The 27,899-nt window shown below is 39.4% G+C and overlaps 1 protein-coding gene across 1 annotated transcript in view; it reads left to right on the top strand.

Moving 5' to 3' along the window:
* The window catches only part of LRRC28 (leucine rich repeat containing 28), a 103,078-nt gene extending 94,134 nt beyond the window's left edge, over positions 1–8,944 (top strand). The window contains exon 10 of the mRNA XM_031440488.2: positions 8,635–8,944. Coding sequence (XP_031296348.1) covers positions 8,635–8,707 — 73 coding nt within the window. The 3' untranslated portion in view covers positions 8,708–8,944. The remainder of the gene's footprint in view (positions 1–8,634) is intronic.
* Positions 8,945–27,899: the final 18,955 nt, after the last annotated feature.

Below are 27,899 nucleotides of genomic sequence, written 5' to 3'. Positions count from 1 at the left end.
TTTTTTGTCTTCTCTGATTTTTAACTGAGCATTTTATGTAATTCCATTTTATCTCCTTTCATACCATATCAATTAAACTTCTTTTCTAAAAATTTGTAGTGGTTTCCTTAGAGTTTACAGTATACATTTTAAGTAATCTAACTCCATCTTCAAATGGCACACTATACTTCTCCACATGTAGTACAGGTACCTAGTATTCCTAACTCCTCCCTCCCAATTGTTATAACATTGCTGTCTTTCATTTCACTATTCATCTGCTGTAATCATACAATACATTGTTACTCTTATTATTTCAAACAAGGTAATTTTTAGATCAACTGAAAATTACAAAAATGAAGTATTTTATTTACCTTTATTCCTTCTCCAACAACCTTTCTATTTGATTTAATTAACTTATTTATTCTGAAAATGTTTTTATTTTAAAAATTTTTATTGAAGTGTAGTTGACTTACAATATCATATTACTTTCAGGTTTAATATTCCATTGTGTGTATATATATGCCACGTCTTCTGCATCCATTCTTCTGTTGATGTACACTTAGGTTACTTCATATCTTGGCCATTGTAAATAAGCCTGCTGTGAACATTGGGGTGTATGTATCTTTTTGAATTAGTGTTTTGTTTTCTTCAGATATATATCCAGAAGTGGAATTGCTAGATCATGTGGTAGTTCTATTTTTGTTTTTTTAGGAACCTCTATACTGTTTTCCATAGTGGCTACACCAATTTACATTCCCACCAACCGTGTGCTAGAGTTCCCTTTTCTCCATATCCTTACCAACATTTCTTATTTGTAGGTTTTTTTATGATAGCCATTCTGACAGTGAGGTGACTTCTCATTGTGGTTTTCATTTGCATTTCTCTGATGATAGCACTGTTGAACATCTTTTCATATGCTTGTTGGACATCTATCTGTATGTCTTCTTTGGAAAAATATCTATTTGTGATTTCTGCCCACTTTTTTATTGGGTTGTGTGTTTTTTGATACTGAATTATATGAGCTATTTTTATATATTTTGGATATTAATCCCTTATCAGTCACATCATTTGCAAATATTTTCTCCCATTCAGTAGGTTGTCTTTTTGTTATGTTGATGGTTTCCTTTTCTGTGCAGAAGTTTTTAAGTTGTTTATTTTTGCTTTTGTTTCTTTGCCTTAGGAGACAGATCAAAAAACAATATTGCTGTGATTTACGTCAGAAAATGTTCTGCCTATGTTTACTTCTAGGAGTTTTATGGTTTCCAGTCTTACATTTAGGTCTTTAATCTGTTTTTAGTATATTTCTGTATGTGGTGTGAGAAAATGTTCTAATTTCATTCTTTTACAGGTAGCTGCCCAGTTTTCCCAGCACCACTTACTGAAGAGACCATCTTTTCTCTATTGTATATTCTTGCCTCCCTTGGCGTAGATTAATTGACCGTAACTTCATGGTTTATTTCTGGGCTCTATATTCTATTCCATTGATCTGTATGTCTGTTTTTGTGCCAGTACCATGCTGTTTTGACGACTGTAGCTTTGTAGTACAGTTTGACATCAGGGAGCATGATCCTTCCAGCTTTGTTCTTTTTTCTCAAGACTGCTTTGGCAACTCAGGGTCTTTAAGTTCCATATAAATTTTAGGATTACTTGTTAAATATGATCCTTAGGGATCACATAAATCTGTAGACTTAGGTAATATGGACATTTTAATGATATAAATTCTTCCAATCCTTGAACATCTTTCCATATATTTGTATTGTGTTCAGTTTCCTTTGTCAGTGTCTTACAGTTTTCAGAGTACAGGTTTTTCACCTCCTTGGTTAAATTTACTTCCAGGTATTTTAATCTTTTTGATGCAATAATAAGAAGTATTGTTTTGTTGAATTCTCCTTCTGATAGTTCATTATTACTGTAGAAAAGTAATATACTTCTGTATATTAATCTTGCATCTTTTAACTTTACTGAATTAATTTATTAGTTCTAATAGTTTTTGGTGGACACCTTAGGGTCATCCCTATCCCTGTTTTTATGTAGATCTGAATTTCTGGCCTCTATCCTTTTTCCTCTCCCTGAAGAACTCCTTTCAACCTGTCTCAGAAGGCAAGTCTGGTGGCAGTGAACTTCCTCAGTTCTCAGTTTCTCTGAAAAATTCTTTATACTCCTGTACTTTTGAAGGATAATTTCACTGCATTATAGAATTCTGAGTTAGTGATTTCTTTTCTTTGAGCACAGCGAGTGTTTCACTCCATTCTCTTCTCACTTGCATGATTCTAATAAGAGGTCTACTGTAATTCTTATGATTGTTCCTCTATAGATAAAGGGGTTTTTCTCTCTGGCTTTTTTTTTTTTTAAGATTTCCCTTTTCTTTGGTTTTCTCCAGTTTAAATATGATATGCTTATGTGTAATTTTTGGGGGGTTGTTTTTGTTTTTTATTTTTATCCTGCTTGGTACTGTTAAGCTTCTGGATTTGTCATTAATTTTGTAAAGTTCTTAACCACTAATACTTCAAATATTTCTTCTGTTCTTTTTCTCTCCTTCTCTTTCTAGCATTCTAATTATGTATATGTTGTACCTTTAAAAGTTGTCTCACAGGTCTAGATTTTCTGTTCTATTTTTTTTTTAATTCCCTGTAAGAATTCTAACATCTCTGTCACATCTGAGTCTGGTTCTGAGGTTTTCCTTGACTCTTCAGCATGTACTTTTTTGTGCCCTTTGACATCTCTTGTAATTTTTTGTTGAAAGTCAGACATATTTTACTGGGTAATAAGAACTGAGATAAATTGGCATTTAGTGTGAAATTGTACCTTAATCTCTCTAGGAGATGAGCTGTGTTTAATGTTTGCTATAGTAAGTACTAGAAGCTTAGAATTCAAATTCAGATTCTTTTAATGTCCTTTAATTCTCTTCGCTTGACTTTGGGCTTCCACATATACTCCTCCTCAGAGAGCCTGCATCTTACAGCTGTTTTATCTGCAAGCCACTGTCCTTATGCTGGAGCCCGTTTACTCTGGTGGTAAGTGAGGGAGGGAAGTATTCTGAGATTTTATGATTATGTCTCAGTATTTTAATGGGCCTGTGTTTCTGGGCTATGACCTTCACAGAGGGGGCCGCAGTGGGAAGAGTGCCCTTCCCCAGCTGGGATCAGGCTCTGGTGAACTCTCTTCCTCTGGGAGCAGCCCTTTGTTGTGGAGGGTGCTCTGGGCATGTTACACAGTGTCTACTCTTTTCTTCCTCCTGACTGAGCAGCAAGGAGGTCTTTTTTGACTTTTCACCATGACAGCCTATAGTTTTCCTACAGGAAAATTCCCAAGAATATGGGCAGGTCACCATAATTTTGCAGTCCCAGGAGTATCTCACTCTCAGGCTTGTCCACACTCAGCCCACAGCAATTCTAGCATCTTCTGTCCACATAAGCAGTTCTTAGCCATGACTCCCTGGATTCACTTGTCTCACTAAAGTTTGAGGTTGCAGTTTGCCCTACAACCTCAATTCTCTAGTTAGAGTGGAAGGAGTTACTGATTTTCAATTTATTCAGCTTGTTCTTGTAAGAACAAGAGTGAGGACTTCTAGGCTCTTCATATGTGAAAAATGAAACCAGACATGTTCTCTGTATTTCAGTTCTTTCAAATTTATGAGATTTGTTTTATGGCACAGAATATAGTCTATCTTGGTGAATGTTCCAAGGGCATTTTGGGGAAAAAAGTGTAATTTGCTGCTGTTGAGTGGAGCGTTTTGTATATATCAGTTTGATTCTCTGGCTCATTGAGTTGTTTGCTTCTATACCTGTGCTGATTTCTGTCTAGTGGGTCTGTCAGCTGCTGAGAGGAAGATGTTGAAGTCCCCACTCTAACCGTGAACTTACCTACTTCTCCTTTCAGTGCTGTTGTTTTTTAACAGCTTTATTGAGATAATTTACATGACAATTCACCCATTTAAAGTATACAATTCATTAGTTTTTACTATATTCACAGATAGGTGCAACCAGCACCACAAGTCTAGAACATGTTTCTCGCCCTAAAAGAAACCTTGGACTCTTCAGCTATTGCTTCTCTGTTCCCCCACACCCAGCCCAAGCAACTGCTTATTTACTTTCCATAGAATTTGGTAGATTTCTTTGTCCCCATTCTTTGGATAGGGAGAACAGACTTTTCTTGGCTTTTTTTTTTTTCTCTTGGTCTCTGCTTGCTGGTGGTTCGGGTTGTAAGTGTCTACAGCATCCTATCTGAATATATGAGAGATAATAAGGAAACCTAGGGCATTCACCATTACTGTGTTTATTCTCAAATCCCAGGGTCCTAGGCTGTCTACCTTCATTCTATCTTTCAGAATCTTCCAGTGCGTGTTTATTATGTTCTGACCATGGTGTTTTAGTTGTAAGAGAAAAGATCTTGGAGGACTGGGGCTACTCCATCTTGGGAGAACCAGTAGTTCCCACCAAAATGTATTTTGCTTCCAGAATCCAAAGGGACCCACCCACAAGTGTGGATCTGTTTCTTCATAGTGGGCAGTTCTGGATGCAATTCTTCTTTCTCGTTTGAAACTTTACCAATGTAGCAGATGCCTGAACTTTTGCAAGCTTTCTCTTTCGCCTCTAGTAGGCATGTGTTGTAATAAGTATTAAGTGCGCTTGCTACTTCCAGTTTGTATTCCCCTCACCAAGACATATCTTAATGTCTTAGTGAAGGGACTGTCTTCCTGACCCTCCCAGAAGTTTCCAGGAGGTGACTGAGCAAGTTACGCCACACTGGATCCATTTCAACATTTCGCTAAGCCTTTGATCTCCTCCCTCTAGACTGTGCAGTGGGAGTTCCAGCATCTCTGTTTCCTTGACTGTAAGCCTGTACTGAGTCCAGACTTCTATTAACCATTACAGGTACTCGAGCTAACACGTTGAATCCTAAGGCCTCTGTGAAGCACCCTTCTTGGCTTAATCCAATCTTAGAATTATTCTTACTGGCTAATATACTTAGAATCCATTTCCATGCTTGCTTTCCAGATTCCTGCTAATAAAACTTGGCAAGATTCTACAACTCCTTCATGTACATAATCTCTCCCAGGAGCAGGCCTTGCAATTAACTCTCTGAATCATGCTGAGATTTTACTCTCTGTGGGTCTAGAGGCAGTAAGTATTGTTGGTGTGGGTCCTGAAGAGAGTAGGTGTTTCTTTTTTCATATAACCACCCCCAGATGAAGCCAGTGATATATTTTTATTCAAACAAATGCTTATTTTCTTCGAAGGTAAGAAGGATTGATTCTGATGTGAGGAAACGTTTAGAGATATTAGACGCTCTGGGTTCTTAGATTTGTGTCTGGACAAACAAAGGTTTCCATCTCAAGTCTCCACCCCTTCCCAACCATCTTCTTTGCCTTAGCGTAAGAGACTGAGCATAAACACACCTTTAGCTGACATGTGATTCTGCAGCCTGTACATTCAGGCCTCAGGCATGTTCCTCCCACAGCTTCATAAAATAAGAATTCCTTTAAGGCCACCGTAGAAACTTTCTGATTCTCTCTCTACCTATGCCTTGAGGTGAGAATTTTGTTTTTTGTGTTTTTTTTGGGTTTTTTTTTGGAGGGGTTTGGGATTTGGGGGAGTATCTTCAGCAGTCAAAAGAAGCCATCACCCTCCCAATCTTTGAATTCAACATGATGCCACAGCTATCAAATGCCAGAGCCACGCTATCTCCCAGTGCCTTACCCTCACTGGCAATCTCAGTGATGCTTCGAGTAATCGTGATGCCGTAACTGACTAAAGATTAGCAGTGTCCCATTTTCCCCTAGAAAGGAGACCATTCATGCGTTTACCAACCCAATCCCAGAATCCCACTTTAATGGACTGTTTCTTTAGACCACTTCCTTTAACGTATACTAAATCAGTCAGGGTACTGGCTGGAAAACACACATAAGCTGGGATTTTGAAGTGAAATTAATGGAGAGGGATGATTTACAGAAGTACAGGCAGGGTTCAGAGCACCCACAAGGGTGATGAAGTACCTGAGAACTTACAGCAGTAGGAAGCTTTACCATTCTTAATCTTTAGGCATGAAGGACAAAGGGAGATCTGGAGGCTGTTGAGAACTAGAGCCATCTGAGAGGACCTGCTTAATAGGAGTTCTGGTCAGAAGGGTAGAGATGGGCCGGGGTAGAAATAGTCAACCTTTCCATAAAAGCAATGAGAAAACTGGCAAAAAAAATGGTGAGAATAGAATTTTTCAGAACTCTGGAAATTAACAAAAGGCTTACAGTAACCCAGAGCGCCTTTATTCAAGAAAAGTGGCTGCATCTCAGTAAGAATAGAGAGCTTTGTGATATTTTAACTTACAGTCCCATCTTCTAGTCTTAACCTTGAAAACCAAGACTCTGCAATCACAGTAAAAACCAGCAGCCCAGCAGCAAGTGGAAAGGAGTAGAGGGGAGAGGGAGTGTCTTCAAAGGCCCATTGCCAGAGCACCGTCACTGTTTGGTGATTCCTTGAAAAACCCCACCTGCAGTCTGTCTTTATTTGACTTCAGTTAGACCTTACCAGTGCAAAAAGCCTCTTCTCTGAGGGTATCAAAATATTGAGAGTCAACAGTTTTGCTCGTGTGTAACTGAAAGCAAACAACCCCCCCCAAAATCTAATAACTGAAATTGTGTTTTATTCTATTAAACTATAAATATTGCCATTAAGTTAAACAATGTTAAAAGGAATCTTGGACTTTTTAATGATGGCCACTCTGACTGGTCTGAGGTGATAACCTCATTGTAGTTGTGATTTGCATTTCTCTGATAATTAGCGATGTTGAGCATCTTTCCATGTGCCTGTTGACCATCTGTATGTCTTCATTGGACAAATGTCTGTTTAGGTCTTCTGCCCATTTTTTGAATGGGTTACTTGTTGTTTGTTGGTGGTGGTGGTGGTGAGTTGTATGAACTGTTTGTATAGTCTGGAAAAAAAAAATTGTCAAAACAATTACAGGCAATTGGTTAACTTCACAGATGCCTGAGGCAGTGGATAACTGCTGGGCAAACAGTAGGCTAACCATAAAGCTAAAGAGGAAAATTGGGGGAATGAGGTCTCCACTGGGGCTTGGAAAGCGCTAACGTACTCCTGGGAGTATGTAAGACTGTGTGCATGCATAAGGATGTGAGCATGCTCAGAAGAAACCCAAGAAGGCCCTGAGCTCCCACCTCTGGTTGATATTGAGACTCTGGGTGAGCAGGACGTGAAGGCTAAGGCAGAGCTGTCCACTGTCTGGTTGCGTGTTGAAAAGTGTTACCGAAGCCAAGTGAGAACTGGAGCCAGGCAGGAGGGTCCATCCAGGGAAGCTTTATCCTCACAGCCAAACAGCTGGAACCAGTTGGAAAGGGAATCCAAGATTAGTCCAAAAATCTAAGACAAGAGAACCTGTAGAAGCAGGTCTAGCTCTCACCTCGAGGGTTTTTATTATCCAAGATGGAATAATGACAAAGCTTCTTTTGGAGGATTTGGTGCCCAGGGGAAATAATGCCAAAGAGAAATAAATTGATCAAATGGTTGCTGGAGACTTGGCAGGGAGTTGGGGCTGGGGCGTGGGGCTACAAGTAGAATTTGTGGGGATACGAGAAATGTTTTATTACTTGACTGTGGTATTAGTTCAATAATAGTATATATCTCAAAGCCCATTCAACTGTACACTTAAAATGGGTGAATTTTATTGTATGCTTGTATGTAACTATACCTCAACTAACTAGACTTTGAAAAAAAGAAAAGAAGAAATCTGCTCAATTCTGCTGTGAACCGAAAACTGCCCTAAAAGAAGAAAGTCTATTAAAAAAAAAAAAAAGAAGAAGAAAAGAAATATTCAGCTTTTCTCTCTTCCTGCCCTTCAGCTTCCCTGCTATGCCTCCCGCTGGCCTAATTCTGCTAGAAACCAGCAGTCAGGCAGTTTTGGTGGTAGGGTCTGTCGAGGTCACCTCCTTGGACTACAGAGAAAGGTAAAAACTAGGGTGGGGAAAATAGAAGACAGTCGGCCCAGGGGCGTCCCATGAAAATGCCAGTGGATTGTTCTCTCCTTACCAAAGGATAGCACTTCTGGTAGGAAAACAAGGCGTCTAACAGCGGGAGCCGCCCAGGGTACGTCAGAGGGCTCATGACTCACTGCAGGAAGGTGCCGAACAGGGGTTTAAGATGGAATTTCTCTGCTTTGTGGGAAAAGACCCTCAAACCCCACTATTCAGATTCTGAAATTACCTCTATAAGCAATCTGTGGGAATACATTTGTAGGATACATTCCTGAAAATTATGTTGTTTAAGTTTTTTGGTATATGTAAGTTTTCTAGCTAAATTGGTGACATTTTCTGTTAGATGATTTTTATAATGTATTTCAAATTCTTTCATTGCACTATTGGTTCTACTAAGCACAATTCAAACCATAAGATGCAAAAAGCTTATTTTTCCTTCACTGCTAACACAGGGATGTTATGTCATTTGAAAACGTCTAGTAAAGTAAGCATGCACATTCCTCACTAATTCCAGTGCTCAATTTTAAAAGGAATTTACATTTCTGTTGTGCACTTCATTGACCGTTCCTCATCTCATATTTTAACAAAGAAAAAGATTGTCTCTGATGGAAAGAATCCTGAGACTTTAACTTGAACTCACAGTGTCCTTGTCTCCCTTTTTCCCCTTCCAGGAGGACGACTGTGAGTTTTGTGGCTTACTGCTGCTCCACCCAGTGTCTGCAGACTTTTGACCTACTGAGCTGATAAACACTCAAGAGCCTCAGGAGTGTGGCCAGCTTGACACCGAAGTCGCCCGCACGTCGCACACCATTTGTGCAGCAGAGAGAGGGGACAGTCCAGCCAGGCCCAACTGGCCCCTCCCTACAGCCTGTCCTGTCAGACTCGGGGACTGCAGAGCTCTGGAAATGTCCTGACAGAGCTTCACAGCTGAAATGCCTTCACCCTCCCCCCAAGTTGGAATATATCCTTCCCCAAATTGAAGACCGTCTGTCTTCTGTGTTTTTCTTTTTATGTGAGTGTGTCTCATACGCAGAGTATTTACGCGGATTTATACACGCGGACTGATGCGCGTCCCCAAGTCTAATTTAGAACAGGTTTCAGTTCCCTGAAGAACTATAATTTGGTGATACAACCAAATTAACTTTTGAACACACGAACCTTCAATGATACTTGTAACCTTCTCCTTTCTCTTTCTTTCCCCGGAGAATTATTTCCCTCAGAGGTTTTCCTCCGTGTTTTTAACGAATTTCAGCAAACCCTATGGGCTCAGTAGTATTGAGCAGCAGTGTGTGTGTTGGTTGGGGTTGGGGTTGGGGGCCTTGGGGGGTGGTGCGTGAGATGGCAGCCAAGTTAGACTCCAGTAGAGGCGTCAGAGGGGTCCTAACACACATATATAGATATAAAGTTTTGCAATGTATTAAGAGACTTTTGTGAGGGATTTTAAAAATTAAAATGTAGATTATAAATGAAGCACACTTATTTTGAAAGGCTATTTACAGAAAAATAATTTTTGAATTCCTTTGTTTCCTGGTAAGTTTTTTTTTCTTAATATGAGAAGAGTTTGAGGGACTATTTGAGGCTTTAAAAGATCTGATCCTTATCTTCCCAGATTTAAACACTTTCTAGCTACTGAAAAGGGGAGAGAAAAAGACACATCAAAATATGACCTCTAGTGTTTCTTGTTAGATGGGCTTATGGTTAAATTTATATTGACTTTGAAATATTTTTGTTATATGTGGTAAACTGGCTTTAGCTACTTCTAACTAGTTTTTACACAAGGTGATTCTAACTACAGCCTGGGCACATTCATTTAAATACCTGGTGCATTAGATAATCTTCATTTTTGACCCTAGATTTCTTATGTACTTGACACACTGTTGTCCAGGTACCACTGAGAAGACACAGGAAAAGCAGGTCCAAATTCAGCCTTGGACTTTTGCAAAAAGGCCATAGATGGAAAGTGTGAGCTTGTGCTTTGACAGGAGATAATGCTCTTAATGGAGCACTCACATATTTGCTCTTCCTTTGAAAGGATGGCATTTTAGTGTTGCTTTGCCACCAGATGTTCATCTGGTTGCTGCGAAGTGATTCTTTTTTTACTTTGTTTAAAAAAAAATTCAATTATATGGAGTTTTTTGTAAGGCAAGATTAAAAGGGAACCAAGGTTTACTTGGTAGGAAAATTTATTTTAAAAAAATTTCAGACTTGTCAAAATTTTGGTTTACGGCATTTTATTAGCTGCCCTAAATCTGTGATGCTAGGCTCTAACTGCTAAAAATCCTACATAGTTACTGACAAATGTGTGATCTTTTCACAGTCACACCACCTGCTGCCCGGAAAACAGACTATCTGTATAGAATGGTGAAGGCAGAACATCACCAACTGTATTTCCACTGTTCTCACTTCCTCTTGTCCCTTTCATAGCTGGCCTGCTCAGCCTTAACACTTCAAAGGCTTACAGGATAATAGGAACTGAAGATCTGTATCAAAATGTAACACTTCTTTCATCCTTTGGAATAATTGAAGTTTTAGCGTAACCTCTACATGTACATAAACTGCGAGGTGAAAAATGTGGAATGAAACTTCACAAATGAGGTTCAGGCCTAAGTGGATGCTGCCTATCATTTAAGTGACAGTAAATATTTTTCAGTATCTTTCCACTTAACCCTCTGTGATCATATGTCTTAAAATGGAGCTATGAAATTTGCTAACCTGATATTCAGGATTCTTGTCAGACAAGGATATGTAATACTTTTAACTTGTCTGAAATTTTACGTAGATCCTTACAATCCAAGCAGCCTCTCTGTACCTGTTATAAACAATGTATGTTGAACTCCAGCAGAGGGCTGGGCAGGCAACCTTCGGCCAGTCTCAACTTTAATCTTTGGTGCAGCACCCAGCTTAATTAGTGAGAAGTGGAATTTTTTATTTGGCTTCTTTGGTGCTGTTCATTATAAAAATTTTATACTGGATTCACTGATGTCATTCTTAACATTTTGATATTATAAAAGAGTGTTATAGATTGGAGAAAAACATTTTAAGTATTTGAATAGTGTCCAGGGTCTTGCAGAAAATTCTGAATTTATTATATATGTGTTTTCTTTAGCAGCAGTTATCATACATAGAGAAATATTTCATGCAGTTATAATAATGCAAAAAATGTGAATTACTTGGAAAATATGGTCTGTTCAGGTAAGTTTACATCAATAGTCTGACATGTGGTTAACAGTAAATTTTAAAATCCAGGATACCCTGTTGGGCATAGGTCCTCTTATGATACAGTAGAAAGGGGGTCCATTTTAAGTGGATTACCTTATCTGTGTTCTTCAAAATACCTAATGGTTATCATACCAAAATCTTTAATTACATAGCATTGTGTAGATGAAATGTTGCATCTTCAATGAATAAAATATATATTTTTAGCACACTTTAACATTTTTTTAAATGATCAATACACAAAAGAGCCCTGACTAGTGGAGGATCAACTCTGGTTAATAGAAAAGAATGATGAACTCCTTTGTTATCTTGTTATCTGGCCCTCCTTTTCTGGAAAAGTGAAGTCTGCATTAAACATCTTTTGGTCAATGTACTGAATACTCACTAAAACCTTTCACATTCTGGCTTGCCTGCATGGGTTAATGTACATCGCACTTCCATTTTTAGCATTAGGAATTAAAATGTTCACAGTCTAAGAAAAAAAGGCTTCAATACCAGTTGGCTCATGAGGCTTTGCATATAGTTTTCCCTAAAATATGTATCTACTTTGTAATCTCTTTCAAAGCCAGTTTTAGAAATTATTGTAGTAAAATTAAGTTTATGTTTCCTGAATTGAAAAATCAAACATGTCTATCTTTACCGTAAAAAGCTTAAACACAATACATTGCTTCAGCAGAAAGCAAAACGTTTTTATTCAGATGATTTATGAACGTGAATTCCTAACGGCCAACGCTAATGCAACCTGATGTAATTAAATATTGAGATTAAATTCATTTCATAGGCTTGTAATCTTATTTAAAAATAAGGAATCTTATTTTTGGCCATTTTACTATGCGTTTATTATCTTTGGATTTTCCACCAACTCTTTCTTACTCCTAATGAGGCTCTTCTACATTTCCCCAGGAATCAAGTGACTATTTTGCCTTCTCTTAAACTGAGGGGATTTTTATGAAGCCTGTATTCTTGAAAATAGCCAAATGTCTGTCTAAAAATCATTCAAGTCTCACTGTCCCTACCCAGGAAGTACCTCTCTGTGCTGATAGATCCAAAAGTGATGCAGGTGTGTCTAGGAACAGGATTGACCATAGCTGACTGACTGTTATGCTTGGTCAGGAAAAGGGATTGCTTCACGGTCTAGGTTGTTCTCTTTAAAGCATGACTATATGGTCCCTTGTACATCAGAGACAGAAAAGTACTGGCAGCCCAATGTGGTGGCTGGGCAGAGGTGGAGCATTTGGAGGTTATTTTTATATGTAATTAAGAGACTTGGCAAGAGTTGGCCCAGTTTGTTTCTTCATTCACCTTACAGCAAAGTGTGGATTATGCTTGCTGCCTGTGATAAAAAATTTCAGATTTTGTTTCTCATAGCAATTTTGAGACTATAATATTCCAAGATTCATTCTTTCCTTCTTTCTTTCTTTCCCTTTCTTTCTTTCTTTCTTTCTTTCTTTCTTTCTTTCTTTCTTTCTTTCTTTCTTTCTTTCTTTCTTTCTTTCTTTCTTTCTTTTCTTTTCTTTTCTTTTCTTTTTCTTTCTTTCTTTATTTCTTTCTCCCTTTTTCCCTTTCTTTCTTTCATATTTATTATATAAGGAAAAAATTTTCTAAAACTCTTTGAATCTGCATACTGAAAAATTTTGGCAACATTCATTTGGAGTGTGGACATTTTCTATAATTCATACTGTATCCAGTTTGGTTTTTGTCACAGATACGGAACCATGTGAATGCCTAGAAATGTCCATAGTGATGGCTTTATTGTTTCAACCAGATTCATCCTGTTAAGAAAAATAAAAAGACATTATACTTAAAGCCAGCCAGAATGGTGGATTAAGGACCTCCAAAAATTCTCCCCTCCATAAAAACAAGGAGAAAATTCACAGAAATTGTCAGAATTAACTTTTTTCAGAACTCTGGAAATTAACCTTGCAGTATTCCAAGGAATATTTATTTGAGAGAAATAGCTGAATCTCAGAACAGTAAGCCTTGTGGCATTTTAACTTGCTCTATTTCTATTCCCCCTGCCCATTTCCAGCTCTGCTGTATCCTTGAAAACCAACAGTCCACAATCAAGATAGAAGCAGCAGCATAGAAGCCACTGGAGGGAGCAGAATGGGGTTGGACCCCTTCAAAGTCTCATTCCCAGAGAATTATCTGGTGATTCCCTGGAAGACCTCACTTACAAGGCCTCACTGTCTTTATTTTTCCTGATCAGAGCTTGCCAGGTATGACAAGCCTTTTCCACAGGAACATCTACTGAAAAAAATTAAAGGCAGTTGTTGCTGCCTGAAGCAGTAGATAACCATTGGAGCAAACAATAGAGGAAAACTTAAACTTAAGAGGAAAAGTTGAGGAATGAGATATTCATAGGGGCTTTGAAAAGCTGTAACATTTCCTGGGAAGTTAGATGGTCATGTGCATGCGTAGGACTTTTCACAGGCCAAGGGTTGCTACTCCAGCTCAGGAAGAACCTGAGGACATCCTAAGTTCTCACTTTAGGTTAACCTTGATGATCTGCACAAGCAGAAAGTGAAGGTTAAGACAGAACTGTCAACTTTCCGACTGAGTGTTGAAGGGTATCCCAACGTTCACACAAAGTGCACAACAAAGACTGGGAGAATTTTTGGTTTCAGTTGTTTAAGGAAATCTGTCCAGTGTAGCTCACCATGAAACTACCTAATCAAGACTTCAGGATCTATGCACTACAAAGAATATAGACTTTATAGAATTAGTTCAGATGAGTCACTAAACAAACAAAAACCAGTCACAACATCAAACCTTTGGAAAAGGGGTAAATAAATCTAATTTCCAAAGTTACCCATTATTTAAAATGTCCAGTTTCCCTCAAAAAATTATGAGACATGCAAAGAAACAAGTATGTCCCATACACACTGCAAAAAGTCACTAAATTGTACTTGCGGGAGTCCAAACATTGGACTCTGCAGGCAAAGACTTGAAATCAGCTATTTTAAATAATATTCAAAGAAATGAAGTATGAAAATTATGTCTCACCAAGTAGATATAAATTATAAAAATAACCAAATATAAGTTCTAGAGTTTAAATAAAATAACTGAAATTTAAAATTTCCCAGAAGCGCTCAACATCAGACTTGAGCAGACAGAAGAAAGAATCAGCAAACTTAACTGTAGGTCAATTGAGATGATCCAGTCTGAGGAACAGAAAGAAAAGAGAGTGAAGAAAAGTTAATAGAGCCCCAGAGACCTATGGGACACCATCAGATTTACCAACATATGCATAATGGGAGTCACATAAGGGAACAAGAGAAAAAGAGTATTTGAAAAAAAACTGATGGCCAAAGACTATAAAATTTGATGAAAAATATTAACTTATATACCCTAGAAGTTCAATGAAACCCAAGTAGGATAAACTCTAAGAGATCCATTCCTGGACATATAATCATACTGTCAAAAAAGTAAAGACAAGGAGAAAATCTTGAAAGCAGCAAGAGAGAAGTGACTGGTGCAAGGGATGCTCATCAGAAACCATGGAAGCCAGAAGGCAGTGAGATGACGTATTCAAAGTGCTAAAGTACATGACTATCAAACAAGAATTCTATATCTAGCAAAATAATTCTTCAAAAATGAAGGAGAAAGTAAGACATTTCCAGATAAAACAGAATTCATTATTAGCAAGCCTGCCCAACAAGAAATAATAAACAGTCCCTTTGGTCTGCAGTAAAAGGACAATAGACAGTACCTTGAATTCACATGAAGAAATAAAGAACACTGATAAGAGTAATGACATAGGTAAATATAAAAGAGCACAGACGCATTTTTGTTCATAACTTTTTTACTGCTATCTGATTTAGAGGCAACTGCATTTAAAAAAATTGTAAATCTGTATTGATGGGCACAAAGTGAAAAAACACAAAACTTATATGACAATAACAGTACAAAGGAAGGAGGAAGGAACAAACTACATGGGATCAAAATTTTTGTATACTACTGAAATTAAGTTGGTATTAATCCAAACTAGTCTCATATACATTAATATATTAATTGTAATCCTCAGTGAAATCACTAAGAAAATAACTAAAGAATATATAGTAAAAGATACAAATAGAGAATTAAAATGGCACACTAGAAAATACTAACACAACACAAGGCATGGAGGTAATGGAGGAATAGAGGAACAAAAATGTATTAGACACTGAAAACAAACAGCAGCAAAATGGCAGACCAAACCCTACCTTACCAGTAACTACATTAAATGTAAATGAATTAAACACTCCAGTTAAAAGGTAGAAATGCCAGAATGGTTATAAGTCATGATCCAACTATATGCTGCCTTATAGGTGACACACTAGTCAATGACATAAACAGGTTGAAAGTAAAAAGCTGTAAAAAGATACACCATGTGAACTTAACACAAAGAGAGCTGAGGTCGATAAACAAATCTCAAACAGAACAGACTTTAAGGCAAAATTTGTTACTGGAGACAAAGACATCACATAATGATAAAAGGATCAGTCCATCAAGAAGACATAAGTATGCACATATGCCTGACAACAGAACTCCGAAAACATGAAGCAAAAACTGATACAACTGAAGGGAGACATAGAATAGTCAATCATAGCCGTTGGAGACTTCAGTACCTCATTTGCAATCATGGGTAGAACAACTAGAGAGGTCAACAGAAGACTTAGACCTTAGACGGAAATAGAAGACTTGAACAACACTTTAAGCCAAGTAGCCCTAACAGACATGCATGGAACAGTCCACCCAACAACCATAAATGCATATTCTTTTAAAGTGCACGTAGAAACATTCTCTGGGATAAATCATATATTAGGTCATTTTTAAAGTCTTAATATTTTCAATAGGATTTAAATTATACAACATATGTTCTCTGACCACAATAGAATGAAATTAGAAATAATAACAGAAGGAAATTTGGGGGAATTCATAAATATATGGAAATTAAACACTATATTTCTAATTAACAGATGGGTGAAAAGAGGAATCACAAGGGAAATTAGAAAATTTCTTGTGATTAATGCAAATGAAGACACTATGTATCAAAACTTATGGATGCAGCTAAAGCAGTACTTAATGGGTAATATGTAGTCAAAATGCCTATGTTTTAAAAATACAGGTCTTAGACCAATTACCTAAACTTCAACCTCAAGAAACTAGGGGGAAAACCCCACAAACTAAACCTAAAGCAAGCAGAACAAAGGAACAATACAGATTAGAGTCAAAATAAATGAAAAACTAGAGGAAAATGAATAAAAAAAATTGAAAGCAAAGGTTGAGTTTTGGAGAAAAAAAAAATTAACAAAATAGAAATGCCCTTAGCTAGACCAGAAAAAAGAGAGAAGATTCAAATTACTAAAATCAGAAATGAAAGGTTACTACCAGCATTATAGAAATAAAAGAATAAGGGAATGTGTATGCCAACAAGTTAGAAAACCTAGATAAAATCAACCAGTTTATAGAAAGATACAAACTACCAAGACTGACTCAAGAAGAAGTAAAAAATTTAAATAGATCTAAACAAGAAATCAAAGTAGTAATCAAAAAAAATTCCCACAAAGAAAAGTCCAGGAATGAATATCTTCACTGGTGAATTCTACACAAAATTTGAAGACTAATTAGCACCAGTCATTCACAAACTCCTCTGAAAAAAAATAATGTAATACGTTATTAGAATGAAGGATAAAAATAACATCTTAATAGATGCAGAACTTTTGATAGTTTGCAAATATTTTAAAATTAAGATATTTAACAAACTAAAAATGGAAGGAAACTTTCTCAACCTGGTAACACCTATGAAAAACCTACAGTAGCTAATATCATATTGGTAGCAAAAGATTGTAAGCTTTCCCCTGAGATCAGGATCAAAACAAAGATGTCCCCTTATCCCTTCCACTAAACTTTGTACTAGAGGTTATATCCCAGGAAATTGGCAAAAAGAATAAGAAATATAAAACATCCTGATTGGAAAAAAGAAATAAAACTATAATGTCAGATGACATGATCTTGTATATAGAAAATCCTAAGGAATACACACATACACACACACAGACACACACAGACACACACACACACACACTATTAGAACTAATAAAAGTTCAACAAGATTGCAAGATACAGGATTAATATACAAAAATTAATTAATTTTATACATTATCCAAGAAGAAAATTAAGGAAACAATTCCATTTACAATATCAAAAAGAATAAAATACTTTGGAATACATTTAACAAAAAAGTTTAAAATTTATACACTGAAAATTATGATCCATCCTTGAAAAAAGTCAAGATAACCTGAATAACTGTAAGAAATCCCATGTTCATAGATTGGGAGACTTAATATTGTTAAGATGGCAATACTCCCCAAATTGATATTCAGATTCAATGCAAATTCCTATCAAAATGCCAGCTCGGTTTTTTTTTACAGATATGGACAAGCTGATCCTAAAATTCATGTGGAAATGCAAGGGACAAAAACAACCAAAATAATCTTGAAAAGAGGAATAAAGTTCTAGGACTCAATGCTTCTCAATTTCAAAACTTGCTACAAAGCTACATTACTTAAGACTGTATAAGGATAGACATGTAAATCAGTAGAATAAAATTGAGAGTCTAAAAGAAATCATTACATTTATGGTTAATTTTTTTTATGAGAATGCCAAAAAACTCAATGAGGGAATGAATAATAATCTTTTTAACAAATGGCACTTGAACAATTGGATATCTACATGCAGCAGAATTAAACTGGGCGTCTACTTCATTCCACTTGCAAACATTAACTGAAGGATCATAGACCTAAATGTAATGACTAAAATAATAAAATTCTTAGAAGAAAATATAGATATAAATCTTCATGACTTTAGACTAAACAATAGTTTCATAAATATGATAACAAAAGCACAAGCAACTAAAGAAACTATAGAAACTAAAGAAAAATAGATAAAAATACTTAATAGAAGTATACTTTATCAAAATTAACAACTTTTGTGTCCCAAAGACTTATCAATAATGAGAAAGGACAACCCACCAAATAGGAAAAATTATTTCCAATCATATATCTGATAAGGTCTAATATCCAGAATATATAAGGAACTCTTACAACACAAAAAGAAAAAGAAAAAACTCCGAATAAAAATTAGGCAAAGGATTTGAATAAGCATTTCTCCAAAGAAGATAAATGAATGTCCCATAAGCACATGAAATGCTCAGAATCATAGGTCATTAGGTAAATGCAAATCAAAATCACAGAAAGATTCACACCCTCTAGGATGGCTATAAACAAAATGGTAGACAATAACAAGTGTTGAGAAGTACATGGAGAAATTGAAACACAATTGCTGCTGGGAATGTATGAACTATACAACACTGGCTGTGCTGTTCCAAAATATTTAGTTTCAAATATATTTGGAAAACAGATTGGCAGTTCCTCAGAAGATTAAATCTAGAAAGGCCACATGACCCAGCAATTCCACTCCTAGGTACCTAAAAGAATTGAAACGATAAGTCCACAGAACAAGTTGTACACAAATGTTCATATTCATAATAGCCAAAACGTAGAAATGATTCAGATGCCCCTCAGTGGATGAACGGATGAGCACAATGTGGTGTATTCATATGAGGGAATATTGCCAACCATAAAAAGGAATGAACTACGCACACATGCTACAACCTGGATGAACCTTGAAAACATGACAGAAGCCAGACACAAGAGGCCACATGTTGTATGTTTCCATTGATATAAAATGTCTAGAATAAGCAAATCCATTGAAACAAAAAATTGGCTAATGGTTGTCAGGGGCCAGGGGGAAAGGAAAATGGGAGGGGACTACTAATGGGTGTGGAGTTTCTTTTGGGGGTGATGAAAATGTTCTGGAGTTATGGTGATGATTGCACGACCTTATGAATATGCTAACAATCACTGAACTGCACTCATCAAAGTGGTGACTGTTACAGTACGTCTCAATTTTAAACTCAAAACCACTGATGCAACTTAGTTTACATATCTGTTAAACTATTTTTGGATAGACCAACAGTCCTTCCAGAAGCCATGAATGGAACTGCAGTCACTGTGACTGTGAAGTGGATGGAAACTCAGTGTTAACAGCTCATCTGGTTTCAGAGTCTGCTCTCACTGGTCAACACCAGCGTCAGGCCAGTACTGCAGTAATTAAAAAACCCCAATTGGTGAGCATTCCAACTCACTTAATCCATTGAGCAAACAGTCACCATTCCAGTGAGGGCCCCTAAAAGACCAAAGACCACTGAAAAGAAAACACCATGAAATGAATGTGTTTGAAAATATAATCAAGTGGAAAATTCCATAAACTGCTTGGAAGTCATATTTGCTTTTTTCCTAGTTTGCAACACTATGTTTGGTACCATTCTTTATCTAGAACAAAGATTTACAGGGAAGTATTATTTACTAAAGGTCCTATCTTTTCAGCATAATTATTAAATATATGTGTTTATTTCATCAAGTATTTAAAGGTTTAGCCAATCCAAGGCTTTTTCAAATCTTAATTCAAGGCTGTTCATAATTCTTTGATACTGATCAAAGTCTCTGTTAAATTTATTGACCAATCAATTACACCCACGTTGAGGATATGCAGATTAATTCAGTAGACCAAAATGATGTCTAGATTTTAAATTAAAAGATAGGAATTTTTAAATTGTGTGTAAGAAACAGTAGTGATATCTTGCTCTCTTCAGGTTTATGTTCTTTATTTTTAGCCGATTGGGCTGGTAAAGAATTTTAAGAGAAAAAATATAATCCAGTTGTAACATTATTAGTATGATCTTGGTATTTGAAACAATCCAGGTAAAGTGTGTTTGAGCTATGACTAACGAGTCTTGTACATTGATGGTGTAACTCAATCATGCCTGAAAGCACTTGGTAGACAACCCTAAAAGGGAAATCTGTTCTTTTTTAATTGGATCTCAGCCTGTCTGTAAGAATTCCCTATTCACGTAACTTTTTTCTAGTTTATAATTCATATTAAAGTGGCCTTCTTCTGATTACTTGAGCAACACTGCAGGCTAGAGAAAAGCGTGAAGAAAAATTTATCATCCCAACAATCCCCACAGCTTTTGGTGAGTATTTGTCTATCTTTTTACTCTTTTCTATGAATATTATGTATATACTGTGGATTTACTTAAATAGCATCTTAGTATACATACTATTTTATAACTTGCTTTCTTCAACTTTAAATTGCATTTCTACCAATACTAAGTAATAAAGTCTATATATTTAACGTATTTTTAAACCAAAAAAAGTGTTTCTATTGCATTTGAAAATATCAATTTCTTTCAGTTTCTTTGTATAGTACCAATTTAGTTGGGAAGGCAGATGGGAGAGTCTTTTATAAGCAAGTATTAGATTGCTACTACTTTTATAAATATACGTCATCAGTTTAGCTCTTTTTAAGTAGAGCAATCTTGGAGAACTTTATCCTTTTATTTAATGTCGAATTCACTATGACTAGAGCCCTGAAATAGGATTTAATTCAAAATGTACTTTTACTTGTGTAACAGTCTAGCATGTCACGACCCGTTACAGTTTTCAGTTAAGAGATTTCCCCCCAAATATTTCCATTCGACGTATTTTTTTAGAACAACAACCAAAAATGAGCTGGGATTTGATCAATTAAGCTTTTGTTTAATATTAAATTCACAACATTGATTTACATCAGATTCATGGCCAAAATATTTATGGTTAGCGTAATAATCTGGGATAACTGCAAAAATAAGATATGAAATCCAGCTTTAGTTAGCACAAGCAGCTCGCAGAAAGAGCTGTGTTAACGCCAACGAGAAAAAGGCATAGAAAAAGACAAGGTTTTGCAGAGGGGCAAACCACACCCTTTGGGGAAGTTTTCATGGCTCACATCCCAGTAGCCGAGGAACTCTGCAGACTTAGGAAGTGTGCAGAGTGACGAGATGAGAGTCAAGGAGAAGAGAATGAGGGGGAAATGATGAAAATACCACCACTTCAGGAAAAAGGCATTACTTAAAAATGAACGTAATTTTACCACTACCCATATTTTCTTTCTACCCTCTTTTACTTTAACAATAAGTACTTTACTTAGGGAAATAGCATCCAAATTTAAGGAAAGAAATTGAATTTGGTACTATTGGCATGATACAGGAGAATGGGGCCCGAGAGGATGGTTGTGTCCCAGGTCTTTGCCGAATCCCTGGGATGTGCCCTGCCAAGGGAGGGTCCTTGGCTCCGGGTAGGAAGGGATTCAAGATCGAGCCACAGTAGAGTGAAGCTAGATTTATTCAGAGGGATACATACTCCATAGACAGAGCGTAGGCAGTCTCAGAAGGCCAGAGAGGCCACGAGTGTGGGGGTGGGTGTTTAAAGTAAAAGTAGATACACACTCCATGGAGAGAGTGTGGGCCATCTCAAAAAGCAAGAGAAAGGCCACATGGTGCAGGATTGTTGGTTTTCATGGGGCTGGTAGCTTCATATGCTAATAAGTGGGCTACTTTGGGGAAGGGGCTGGAATTCCTAGGTACTGGGCCATCACCTACCCTTTGACCTTTCCTGGTCAGCCTTGAAACTGTCCTGCGGGAGTGCCATTTGACATGCTATTGTATTATAATGAGCATATAATGAAGTTTAAGGTCTACTGGGAGTTGAATCTTCTGCCATCTTGGTGCTAATTGCTGTGTCCTTCTTTTAATGGCTGTGCCCTGCCCTCTTCCCTCCTGTCTCAGGTGTTCTTCCCTGCCTCTAGCAAACCAGTCCTACTACAACATGACTCTCAGAACCCTGATTCCGCTGGTGTGAGATTGCTCATAGGTGAGGAGGTGAGTGGCCTGCAACATGTCTTGATGGCTATGGTGGTCATGGTTCCTTCACTTAAAGATTTGAAGATGAAGGGAAGGCCTGAAGTTCTGCAGGACTTTAAAGAAGATATGATGCCTGATCTTTTACAAAAGATCCCCAGATTTGTAGTGTTTGGCAGAGGAAGAGAGGTGGGGAAATACTGAAACTCATTCTAAAGGTAAACATGGAAATGTCAGATTAAAGGGCAGAATCATCTGATACTGCAAATATCAAAAAGAAAGCAAGAAATGACTTGATTTTTGCCTGTGCCTGTGGCCACCTCAAGGAGTTGTCTTCACACGCCACCTTCCTTTGGGACAGTCCTGCCCAGTCCCATATCTTTGTGTAGATCTCACTGATGTGTCTGAATTGGCAAGCTCATCTCAGAGGATGTGGAAAATTCCTTAAATAGAATTCATCACGTCCCACCCCACCTCACCCTCAGGTTTCTCACAGGTTTCTTCTCAGCCTCTTTGCCGAGCTTGTAGACAATTTGTGCAAATGTGGATAATTTCTACTTCAGTTCAGTTACTCTGTTTCTTTTAAATGATTCCCATTATTTGTATATAAATATTTTAATGATCTTAACCGGGAGTTGTAGTGGCCATAATTTGCAAATGGCATTTTCCACGTTACTGGTATTAAAATCACCTTTATTCTACTTGTATACAAAGAACCTTCTAGAAAAGTCTGGAAGTTCATTTTGGACCATTTTTAGGTCATGTTTTTCACTGAAGTCTTAAAAGATGCAATGTAGCCAGAGCCTTCATTTAAAAACATGCCATCTAGTATGTCATCACGGTAAGTTGCTGAGACACTACACATTTCATAGTTCTAGTTAAATGGCTCTTTCTTTTTTAAACTGCAGCTTTCTCATAACAACTATTTTAATGTTATTTTTACTGTTTGAAGTAATATACAACCTCTAAGTGATATCCTGGTACCTCTCAGTAAAAGAAAAGAATCCAAATGAGATCAAAATCTAGGAAGGGAGCCCACCTAGACCAGCAACACCAGAGGGATTGGACAAAAAGACATTTAATGCCCACCAACTTTGTAAAGCATTAAAAAAAATATTCTCCTTTCAATCCCAGCCCACCTTCTACTTAGAAGGAAAGAACGCAGGGTATAAACAATGAATGAATAGAATTAAGAGCTAAGATGGTGATGATGTGTGTAAAAACAACAAGTCATACTTTTAGACTTGTGAAGTCAATTCTTTAGCTATGTTTTGCCCTATATAGAGGTTTAAGAATATTCCGACATGTATCTGTTACACAAAATAATCACTTCAGTTCTAAAAATATTCCCCTGCTACTAACTCAATTTTTTTTTAAAAAGTGCAGCGGAAAAGCTTAATTAAACTTTCTGGTTGTTAAAACTCTGCTTCCTGAAAAAATATACTATTCTTAGAGTCCCACAGTCCAATTGCGAGAAACAACTAATACATTATCAGTCAAGAAACAGTCCCTTTCTTAATGCTTAGCTCTGAGACCATTGGATGGGATTTTAAATGAGTAAACCCGAGAACGTCCCAGGCAGCTGAAGAGAACTTTGTTCTGCTACTAACGTCAGCCTCAGGAGAAGGGAACTGACAAGAGGCCAAATTCCTCCAGGAAGTTTGGGACTAGTTGAAACCATCCTACCCTACCTTGCTTTGATGATGGCGATTGATGATAAGTTTTAATTTTTCAGCACCTGGTGTTAACAGCACATGCTTTACAGCTCCAAAACAACAACAAAGAAAGAATTAATACATCATTTACAGATTGGCAACATGTCCCACAGCCCACAGAGAAAGCAGAGAACAGCAGCGTGAGGGGAGAAACTTGATTCCCTCTTCCAGATACTATAAATGAGAAAAGTCACACAAGACAGGAAAGAAGCGTGTTATTTGGGGCTCCGAGGGGAAAGAGACTGACAGGCATGGCCCGCTGGCTTTGAGTAGATTCAAAGATTGTGCCCCTGGAGATGCAGCCTGGGGACAGCACCTCGTCCCCCAGGCACAGAGTGTGGCTAAGACACTAACAAACCCCACTGGGTTTCAGGCCCTTCCTCTGTCAGGCCCTGTGCCATGCAGGGCACAACTTGGTATAGGAATGTGCACAGGACCGCGTCTGCAGTGAGAAACAGCTCCAACGTCAGAAGAAAACCAAGCCTTTCCGGTGGTCTAAATAGCCAGCCTGAGCTACACTACAGCAAAGAACTACCGTCTGTCCTTCAGTCCTGAGAGATTGGGAGGGTGGATATTCCTGCCCACATTTGTCAAAATGGGAGAACAGTGCCAAAGGAAAATTAGGAGACAGAACTAAGTTTTCTCAGTCTACTTGTGAAAGGGGTTAAAGTTAAAACTCCACCCATTCATTCACTTGCAGGAAACACCTTCAGAGTGGCAGGTCCTGGGCTAGGCTCTGGGGATTCAAGGGTGAATGGGACAGAGCTGAGGCCTGCCTTCAGGGAGCTGATATTCCAGTGAAGAAAATAAACAGTAAACATAAGCATACCCAAATACAAAGATCAGCAAGTGCCAGGACAGGGGCCTCATGGGGCAGATGTGGCTGGGAGTCTGAAAGACTTGAAGCAGCCAGTCAGTTGTGGGAGGAGCTGAGGGCACAAGGTCCAGGCAGAAGTCCATGGGGCCCGTGGCTCTGTAGTGGGGAAGTGGAACCCTAGGATCTGGTGTCTGCAGTTAGCTGCTAAAGCCATTAGGTTTTCTCCCCAGGGACAAAGAAACTGTGAAGCATTTGGGGCAGGTTGACATTTCATCCCGCTTCTCGCTGCGATGCCCTGGACGATGGGTTGGAGGAGGCTGGCAGTGGAGATGGACAGAGGCGCACTGTAATTGGGTGTGGCCTGGGAGACAGGTGGCTGTGGCTTGAATTCCCCCAGACTGGAGAAGGGAGAAACTGACAGAGAGCACAGAGGAGAAGGCAAACCAGACAAGACTGGAGACGAGGAGTGAGGAGGGAGAGACAAGTGCCCAAGTTTCTATGAAATCTTCCAGTTCCTGTTGTATCCATGTTGCTGTCCACACCTTTTTGGTGTTGGTCTGTCCCTTAGTTCTCTTCAGCCAAAAAGTGGTCTCCCTCACTGCTCCCACCTCTTCCTTGTCCCCGTCTCCATCTTGCTTCCACCACCTTCTGACACTGCTCTCACCGTCGGCCCTCCTCCTCCGCTGCAGCCACCCACCCTCCCATCCTTTTCTGCATCACCAGGGGTCTTCACCTCATTGACCCTCCTCTCCTAGAACTTGGCCCGACAGGCTCCTCCTACCTTTCTAAGCCTTTGGCTCCTCCTTTCCTCCTACCCCTTAAGTCAGTACAGTCCCCAGGTGGCGCGTGGCTCTCACCATCACCTTGAAATAGGGGGCCTCCTTAATGACAAGAGGGCATGACCACGCCTTCTAGCTGGCTTCACCACGCCCTGAAGTGGCCTGACCACGCCCCTAGCCTGGCTTGACCACGCCCCCCAGGCCTGGCATGCCGCCTCAGCTTCACAAAGGTGCCACAGCTCATTAAAACAAGATTGTGGTGATGGCCGCACAGCTGTGTAAGTACACCAATAACCACTGAATTTTACACTGAAGAGGGTGAGTTTTATGGTAAGTAAATTATACTTTCATGAAACTTGAAGAAACGGACGAAGGAACAAGCGTGACGGCACTCTTCTGCAGCCCCCATCCCTAACCTCCACATCCGTGACTTGTCACCAGGGAGCCACCGCTGCCTCCAGCACGAGTCGTGCTTGACTCCTCCCTTTAATTTCCCAAGTCCAGAAAGTCACCAGAGTGGCCAACTCACGTCCACCAGTATTTCTCAACCCAGGCGGTGCCTCATCACCATCCTGCCTGATCCCCACCGTCACTCCACAGGGCCCTTCCAGGGCTCTCCAGCAGGGGTTCCCAGCCCAGGCACCACAACCTAGGGTGCATTTGCTCTTTGAGAGGGTGCTTTGGGCTGGCACATGGGTCCAAGGCACTTGGCACTGGTGGGTGGGGGAAAGGATGCATGGCAGCTTCATATAACAAACTGTCCCCTGTCCTACAGGACTTTACAATGAATGTCCCATCCACATTCTCCTAAGGTACAGGTAAGTCTTGCCTGCTGTTGCTTAGCCTAATACTAAGTCATTCTTGTATCCACCTGTTCTGCTCTTTGTTTTCCTGGATTTTTCACCCAGAGTGGCTGCTGATCCTCTTATTTCCTTAAATTCAGAATGACTTGCTCTATCTAGAGGACAGCAGCTGGTGACCTCACTGCGCCTTTATGATTTGGGAGCAGGGCAATTTCTGCAAACCTGGGGGGTCACTCTGTGTGGCTGCAACCTGGAGTCCACTGGGACCTGGACCTCCTTCTTCCAGTAAGAGGGGCCACCCCAGGCTGGTTTATCCCAGGTCTCTGGTTGCCAGGCAGCTGGCGTTTCCAGCCTATTCCTGCAAATAGCTGGCACCAGACTTGCTGGCACCAAGTGGTCCTGGTATTCCCCCTGTGACAGGGCTGCCTTCTCACAGGGGCCCTATAAAAAGGGAGAGTAACAGAAGCAGGGAGCCTTCACCAGGTCGTCAACCTGCCAGGCCCGCCCTGCCCTGCTCTGTGCGATGCAGGAGGGTGAGTGGTGCCTCCCCCTCTCTTGGACTCTGACTTTGTAAGAGCCCACATCCCCTGGTAAGGCCAGTGACAGTGACAGTGTGGAGTCCAATCTGAGCCCTCGGACACACCCGGCCTCCCTGTCCTTACTCTTTGCTGTCTGGGTCAGATGCCTTTGGACCTCTTTACTTTCCTCTCCTTGGGGTTAGCATGCCTGCCCATCACGGCTGGTTAGCAGGCTCTTACGAGGTTTTATTAGTTCTCTGATGCTGTCAGTGACTTCCTTCTCCATGTATGAGGGTCCCATTCCTCCCAGGGCAGGACTTCCCGTGCAGTCTATGATGAGTGACCACATGAGTGACACTCAGTTCCTATCATTCTAGAAATTACTGAGTATCTGTGACATTTAAGATACTAGTCTAGCAGAGATACATACATAGCATAGCCAGGGCCTTTGAGAAGTTCACAATATGTTCATTTACAGCCACTGGAATGAAAAAACATTAGTAGAAAAGGGAAATGGAGAGATGGAAGGGACCACATTTATAATCAGATAAGGATAAACATCACTCTGTTCACATCCACTGTTTGTTCCAGGTAGGGACACTGTGAGGTGGTGACTGGGGTCAGGACACTGGGCGCTGGCCACCACCATCCTCCCTGGGAGCCCGCTCCAAGCTCAACAAAGACAAAGTCCCATCCCAGAACATCCCCTCAATACTTCCCTCTGCCGCTGGACCAGTTCACTTGGGGAGGAAGGGGTGGGCTTCCTGAGAGTCTCTGGGGTCCCCACTTCCTTCTTTCTAAGACAGGGAGCTGCTTCTGGCCACGGCAGAGGTAAGCCCAACTGCCACTGTTCTGGGGACCATATGGTCCCCATCATAATGAGGAGAAGAGAGAGGCTCTTCCAGGACACAGAGCCTTGGGGAAGGGAACCCATGAGACCACACTCCTGGGAGGCTCCAAAGATCAGACAAGTCTCGTCCAGTGTGAATGAATGAATGAAAGGATTGGATGGGAACCTAAGTATAATGAGATGAAATGATGCCCTGGTGGTGGGCCTGGGCTCTGGCTTCTGGCTCTTCACCCTCCCCCTATCCCACGGGGTCACCTCTGACAGAGCAAGAGGCAGGCCCAGGAGAAGGGAGGAGATTCTCCAGGAGCCTTGTGCTCTGTTCTGCTTTGGCAAACATCACCATCCCAGCCAAGGCAGCTGGGAAGGCTGTGGCTGGAGTAATTTATCATGACATAGTCAGGGGGCACATTTCTGAGAAGTGAGCAATATAGACGTGCCTCCTGGGCCAAGTGACT

The sequence above is a fragment of the Camelus dromedarius genome, chromosome 29 (genome assembly GCF_036321535.1).
Source record: "Camelus dromedarius isolate mCamDro1 chromosome 29, mCamDro1.pat, whole genome shotgun sequence".
Lineage (NCBI taxonomy): Eukaryota > Metazoa > Chordata > Mammalia > Artiodactyla > Camelidae > Camelus > Camelus dromedarius.
This window is presented reverse-complemented; position numbering and strand designations above follow the sequence as displayed.